This window comes from Halyomorpha halys, unplaced genomic scaffold (assembly GCF_000696795.3).
Source record: "Halyomorpha halys isolate HHAL.00 unplaced genomic scaffold, Hhal_1.1 Scaffold825.1, whole genome shotgun sequence".
Classification (NCBI taxonomy): domain Eukaryota; kingdom Metazoa; phylum Arthropoda; class Insecta; order Hemiptera; family Pentatomidae; genus Halyomorpha; species Halyomorpha halys.
In genome coordinates this window covers 110,139-117,418 of record NW_027106350.1, presented here as the reverse complement: position 1 = coordinate 117,418, position 7,280 = coordinate 110,139, and the positions used below count along the sequence as shown (strand labels likewise).

General features: G+C 35.5%; 1 protein-coding gene across 3 annotated transcripts in view; it reads right to left on the bottom strand.

Moving 5' to 3' along the window:
* The window catches only part of LOC106686469 (location of vulva defective 1), a 21,077-nt gene that overhangs the window by 4,510 nt on the left and 9,287 nt on the right, over positions 1–7,280 (bottom strand). For 2 of the 3 annotated variants that reach the window (XM_067044698.1, XM_014429806.2), the window contains exon 2: positions 5,925–6,425. In XM_067044698.1, the coding sequence (XP_066900799.1) occupies positions 5,925–6,242 (318 nt within the window). In that variant the 5' untranslated portion in view covers positions 6,243–6,425. Of the gene's footprint in view, positions 1–5,924; positions 6,426–6,852; positions 7,150–7,280 lie in introns of those variants that run through there. The other variant, XM_067044699.1, reaches the window with a different exon arrangement.

The following is a 7,280-nucleotide window of genomic DNA, read 5'->3' as shown; positions in this document are numbered from 1 at the left end:
ATTACAATTTAATTTTTTGTGTTATTTTTTACAATTTCAAGTTCTATCGGGCTTAAAAAAACACCCTATACATACATAGCTAATCTTTAAGTTACCTGACTTTTTCGGACGCTGTAATATTTTAATAACCATGGACACATTTACTTACTGATATAACTAGTATATTTCTTTATAAGTTCTCATTCTGGTACTGGTCTGAGGATTCGTCTCAGAGTTTTTTTTACAAAACTGTCTGTTTTTTCTGCATCAGATTTACAGAAAGCACAGAGCGCGTCTCATATGTACTAATTTATGCTGTTCATGCATTGGACAAATATATTGTTATTATTAAATATTTTTTAGTAATATTATATGTCAATAAAAATGAAAACTGCTACAATTCATGAAAGGTTAGGGTTAAGTATTATCGTCTATTGTCAATATTATTAAACAAGGATCATACGAGGAGGTGATTTGTTCATAATCGCGCCCAAAGGCCAGATTTTTCCCTAATTAAGGGTCTCACTTGATGTGGCTGAATGGGCCCCGGAAGACTTCCGAATCCACATGGTTACAGTATAAGAAAAATATTAATTTACCACAACTGAATTCGAGCCAGGGTCCTTGGAGTCAGTAGTCACCCTTCTCTCATCATTTTTACCATTTTTTCCCTTCTTTTATTTTACACTCCTTGTCGAAGTTTCGGACTCCTCTGTGCCAAGGATACTTACACTATGAAGACAGATTCTTGCGGGAAATTGCATTGCCAAACGGTTTTTGGATATTTGTTTTATTTACTGTACAATTTGTGCTAAATTCGTCAAACCTCCTTGTTTATGGTTATTGACGCTGCTTATGCTTCGTATCAGTAAATGTACGATTATAAATTCTTTCTAAAATTGAATATTCTTTTAGAATCCTTCATTCTGGAATACTTTATATGTCAACTGGGGTTTAGCAAATATGCAGGAAGGGCCGTACTGCCTTAAAAAACAAATAAATAAATCGGGGAAAAATACGATAATTGTTAAGGAACAGTTTAAAAGAAATTACAATTCATATTTTATTTTCCACTCAATTCATGTTGCTTGGTATTGTACATAAATTTGTCTAATGCTATTTGGCTAACTAAGATTTTCACTAATCCACCAAAAATCAAAATTGTCATTACTTTTGTTGAAATGAACTTATTTTCCAATGTGGCATGTGTTGATTCAATGTTGAAATGACTAATTTGGAGGATCTAATATACTCAATTTTTTAAGGAAAATCAAAAATAATCGCTAATATACGCTGTCAGAAGAGTATTACAAACCACTCACATCTCAATATGCGTCTTTTCTATGTCTTTTTGGCGAGTATATCTTTTTATTTAATGTCTATTGTAGAATATTTAAATAAGTATGAGACAGAGACAAAAAAAAAACTTAATTCAAAAAAAGTTGTGCTGCCCGACTTCACGTGCTAGCTACCTTCACAGCATACTTACTTAAATTTATGTTGACAATTTTTTTTAAATCTTACAAATTATAGGAATAATAAAGTAAGCGGTATTTGATAATAGTATATGACTTTTTTTTTGTTTCATCACTTTGGTTCTTTTATCTTTTGTTTACTTTCTTACTTCTATACTTTATTAATTTTTTTTTTTCTTTATTTTTTTTATAATTAATATTAATATTTTCTCTTCCAACTGTAATGTATCTTTCCTCTCTTTACTCCTACTAAAATATAAATACTTATAATGAACATTTTAAATAAATAAAAATATAAATAGATAATATAATTAATTGTAATAATTGATAGAAGCAGTGATATAAATGTTTATGTAACTTATGTGTTGTCGGAACTATAACGAAAAGAAAACAAGGTTCAGGGCAGAGTAACAGCACGCAATTAGACTGAAATAACACTACTATATTTCTGAATTTATTGCTCCTTAAAATCATTTTAGATGTTTATTTACAATAGTCGGGAGTATTAAGGCGGACACAGTGTCTTATCCTATCATAACTTATATATAAGGTACGGCCTGAGTCAGCTGTTACTTCCATGTCAGGTGACTGAGGCAATCAGCTGGTTGTATGATACATATAGAGGAGCGCTGAGATGTATAAATCAGAAGTAGAGGGAGAGGTGGAGATAGGGTTAGTGGGGATTTAGTAGAGAAAATGTGCAAGTACATATCGTAGAAAGTATACCCAGGGAATACAATGTGATTGTGGGGTGTGACCTGCTAGGGAAAGTGGGAGCTTGTGTTAAGAAAATCAAGGGAAAATGGAGAATCAAGTTGGGAAGTAAAATGTATAAATGTTATTTTCAGCAGAAGAACGCGGGCGCTCGGGTTGGAGCAATCAATCAGGCCGAAGACTGGAGACGAAACCTTATAAGGGAATGTGAAGATATCTTTTTTAAAGAAGGGGACATGCTCGGGACACCGGGAGAACGGTCCATCAGATCTTACTAAAACAAGACAAAGTGACATATGTGAAAGAGAGGAGGTACCCGCAGGCGCTACATCCGGGAAGAGCTTCAAAGTTTAAATGCCAGGGAATAATTATTGATAGTACTTCCCCGTACAACAGTCCGTTGTGGGCAGTGAAGAAGAAGAGCGCACCTGGTGAAACTACCGAAACGTACAGGGCGGTGATTGATTACATCTTCCTGTAATCAATCACCGCCCTGTACTGAATGAGAATACCGTAGACGAAAAGTATCCGATCCCCAGATTTGAAGACATTTTATACAGGCTGAGCGGGGCAACAGTATTCTGCACATTAGAGGGGAGAAGGAAACAACAATGATTCCAGTATAACATGGACGTAGTAGGGGGAACCTGGAAAGGAAAATGTAGTAGCCGATTGGTTCTCTCCTGCAATTCTGCTGCGTTACAGTAAATGCAGTAGAAGAGGTGGCCGGAGAATCGTCAATTTCTGCGGGAGTAGACACCCAGAGAAGAACAGAATGTGGCGGAGGTAGAGAATAGGGAGGATTCTTTGTCTAACGAGAGTTCGGAGGAAGGAAGACCTGTAGATATAGAGGAACTTTAGGACATCATAAATGACAATAGGCTACAGATTTTATGGAAGACAAGAACCACTGGATTGGTCAAAGTTGAGTGTAGCAAGTATGGAAGAAGCAAAATCACTTCGATTTGGTCACAGCCAGGTGTGTGGAACGGTAAGATTTGCAGAGTGTTTAAAGGATGCTTCAGAAACTCATTTCCTTTATGTGGGAAATGCCATCGTCTGGGAAAAGATCAAGCGGCTATGGCTCAGCGAACAAATAGGGATGGATAGAAGGTTCATCCGTTGCAAGCAGATAGTGGAAATCCTTCAGGAAGATGAACGGCAAAAAGAGGTTACCACAGCATATCACCAGGGCAAGACGAATCACAGCGGAATCCCGGAGACCTTGCACGCATTAAAGAGAAAGTACTTTTGGTGGGAGATGAAGAAGACAATCATTGCGGTTATAGGAAATTGTGAAGTTTGTCTACTCACGAAACATGACAGAAACCCACCAAAAAGGGAGAAAAGAAGAGACACCTACCGCAGATGCACCGCTCAACGATCTGCAGATCTATACATTCACATGGAGATAATTTAAATGGATCACCATAATTATTCTCTTCAGTAAGGCGTCAATGACGCACCAGGTACATGTATGGTCTCGATACCATTGAAGTTATGGGAGAAGGCATGAGGGAGAATGGAAAAGGGGAAAAAACCAGGAGGGTGGTGTGGGAGAATTTAGAGGTCACAGACAGGATGGGAGCGATCAAAATCGGGATGATCGTGAACAGAATGTTGGGGTCTAATAGGAGTAAGGTGGTACCCTTTTCGCGCAAAAGAGTTTTGTTCACACAGGTCGCGGTATAGATATAGTTTAATAACGAAAACAAGAGGTCGCCTTGAGGCACTCTAAGCATTACTCTGATTTGGCTTATGTAGGTTCCTGCATTTATTTTAGTGTTATTCGTAGAGAGGAGAGCTGAAATCACATTTTTGAGATCCGACGACACAATACCCGCTTCTATTGAGCTCACTATATGATTAAGGCCAACAATGTCAAAGGTACCAGCAACGTCAAGAAATGCCACCGCGCAATTACTTCTCTTATTTCATGCATCCTTTAATATATAGCGTCGATAATTCTTGCGTTGACGTGTGTTCCTGGAAGACCCTTTATAAAAAAACCCCTTTGATTTCTGTGGAAGGTAACCTGTTTCCTTAGTTCATAGTCAAGACTACTCCACAATTTGGCACACGATCGAATTGTGATCGGCCATATATTATTCATATCTCATTTTCCTTTATATATCAATATCGTGTGCCCCATCGAAGGGGTTCTGGTACTTGGGCCACCTTCTTCAAATTCTTAATTATTCCACTCTGTGTATTGTAGTACGCCTCCCTGGGATGCTTCTTATGGGTACCGAATTCTCTTTCGCCCTTAAACGTCCACAGATAGGTCCAACCTTATCATGAGGGTATTCGTCTTTGTCTTGTTGTTCGCCACATGCCTCTGTGATTCTCCCTTGGGCTTTTGGCAATCGAAGACAAATATCTTCTATGGAAACAGTCTTTCCCAAAACTAACCCGTCTGCATCGGGTCATTCAATTAACAAAATCTTTGTCACCGCCCTCCGCAGCAGCCACACACATTGATTGTTTAGTACTTCTTGTCTTTCATCTTCTTTTCTCCCCTGTCCGACCTGGATTATCATGAAATACTCATAATTCTGAATGTCGTCCTTAAATATTAAAATTTCACACTTTCTTCTCGCATTATTAAGTCAGGTATCCAATTCCTTATCCTGCAGATATCTTTCTTGTAGAAGGGAGATAAACTGTATTCCATCGGGCGCGGAAGAAGAAGAACTGGAAATAACCATTTAACGATCTCAATTAAACCTATTGGAAGTTCATCTTAACATTTTAAGTTGATAGAGTTTGTAGTGTTTCTTATTGTAAATAACGTAGTTGAAGATACCAAAGATTCTCGAGGTCTAAAACCTAAAAAGGTTAAACTGTATGTGTGATTTTAAAATTATGAGTTATTTTATGTAACAGAGCTTTTGATATCCTTAGCGTTTGTTGCAATTTCCTGTTTTCTCAGGTTTAAAATGTCTATGAGTCGTTCACATTATCTATTAATCTGAGGATATATAACAATTACTATACAAATTATAATTAGTTAGTTACCCCATATTTCTCTCTCCAGAGGTATTGCAAGTTGTAAGTTACTTTTCTATGGAAACTATAGTCTACTTTTTTCGAAATCTTATTTCGGTGCATGAGAATCTCACAAATTCAAGATGATACTTGGAAATTGACATTGTCATTTACCATCCATTCAGTGAATTTTGAAGTTTCTTTGGCAATTTTATTTCCTTTACTAATAATTACACTAATTGAACAGTTATTAATATCGAAAAGGGAATTACTTGGATAAACTGTATCAAAAAGTTTTTTCTTTAACACGGGTGCTCGATATAAACCTTACTTTTTTTATAAATACATATATTATTTGGTTAAACAGAACTACATATATACACATGTAGATGTATTTATTAAATTAAATCTGTATCGCTACAACCCATGAAGGGTCAGGAGTTCAGTATTTTGTAAAGAAGTGCTGTGACTAGTCCAACGGTTGTGCAAGGAGGTGATTTGGCCAGAATCACGCTCGACCGCCAGATTTTTACCCAATTAAGGGTACCCAATTTAAGAGGCTGGGTGGACCCCAGGAGGGCTCCAAGGACCCACATAAGTTGACTCACGGCTACAGTGTAACAGGAAACAATTTTCTGCCCAGCTGGATTCGAACTCGGGTCCTTAGAGTTAGTAGCCACCGCGCTTGATGTATTTATAAAAATGATATTTTTAAGTAAATGATATAAGAAACTATTATACTTATCATATATAACTAATTATAATTACCTTTGTTTCCTCGGAAATGGTTTGGTCATATAAATCATCAGTTTGATACCAATCGAATTCTTCATCGGTTTGTTCAATATGTTTTATGGGAACTTTTTGGCTAAAAATATAATCGTAATCTGGCACTAGTGGTTTAAATTTCTTCAAAATTTTCAGGTTTATTTCCTTCGGTGGGTGGTCTGCAATTATCTGAGATATCGCCGGATTTGAAAATACACTGTTCCCCGGTTCATAGTCAGGTGCAACCCCTGAATCCAACTTCGATCTTTTTACTTTACTCCCGAATTCCTGTAAAGTCGTGTATTTAGAAGCCATCATTTCAGACTCAGATGTGTCGTTTCCATATCCCCAGCTGTTTTTTGTAGAAAGGTTAATAATTTTCTCATTAAATGAATTATGTTTATCATTTTTTTCTGCTATAATTCCATCATCTATCGCAGATTCTTCTGGTGTAATTATTTGAAAATTCTGAAATGATTTAGTCGATGTTGACTTCAGTTCCTAAACGTGACGACAAAAAAAAAACGCATTATTTTTACTAAATATTGGTTTCTAGTAAAAAATGTATTTCTATATGACACCAGTATATACTAATAATTTTATTTAATTATTCTAGGACCAGTCTATTTAGAATGATATTACGGACGTCAAAATTAGGCTTTTAGAGCCCTAGAGTAAAATACAAAATATTCAAAATAAAAATGAAATTATTAAACATCATAAAATATAATTACAATAATGAATTGGAAAAGAAAAAAATAAATAACAATAATCAAAGGAATATTTAAAATAAAAATATAATAAAACCATAACTATAAATCACATTAAACTTTTTCTATATGTTCGTAAAGAATGTTACTACGTACAACGAATAAATAGTATACTATAAGGAAATTTAACAATATTATAAGGATTGGGGCTAACTTACATATGTTGCCTATTGGTTATTCGTGTACAAGGCTATTCACATAAGATTCCCTGTTTCCATTTCAGAATATAGAAATGATTCTAATGAATCAATGAATGGTTAAATAAGAATTCCTTAAGAGGACGTTGATGTACAATGACAGAGACACATACACAAACTCAAACAGAACAGACACATATATACGGTGTCCAAGACATCATTGGCACTTCCCTTTTTCGCTATAGTTTTGAGAATTTCGATATGAACTTAGAAAGGCTATGATGGAATGAATTTTTTTCCATATATGAAATTTATTCCACTTATCCCCAATGGAAGATAATATTTTCTATGAAGTCTCATTGAGAATCCAATTATAAAACGAGGTTAGAATTAAAAAGGTATTTTTAAATGATGTTGAATGTAACATTTTTTATCTACAGGACATGTAG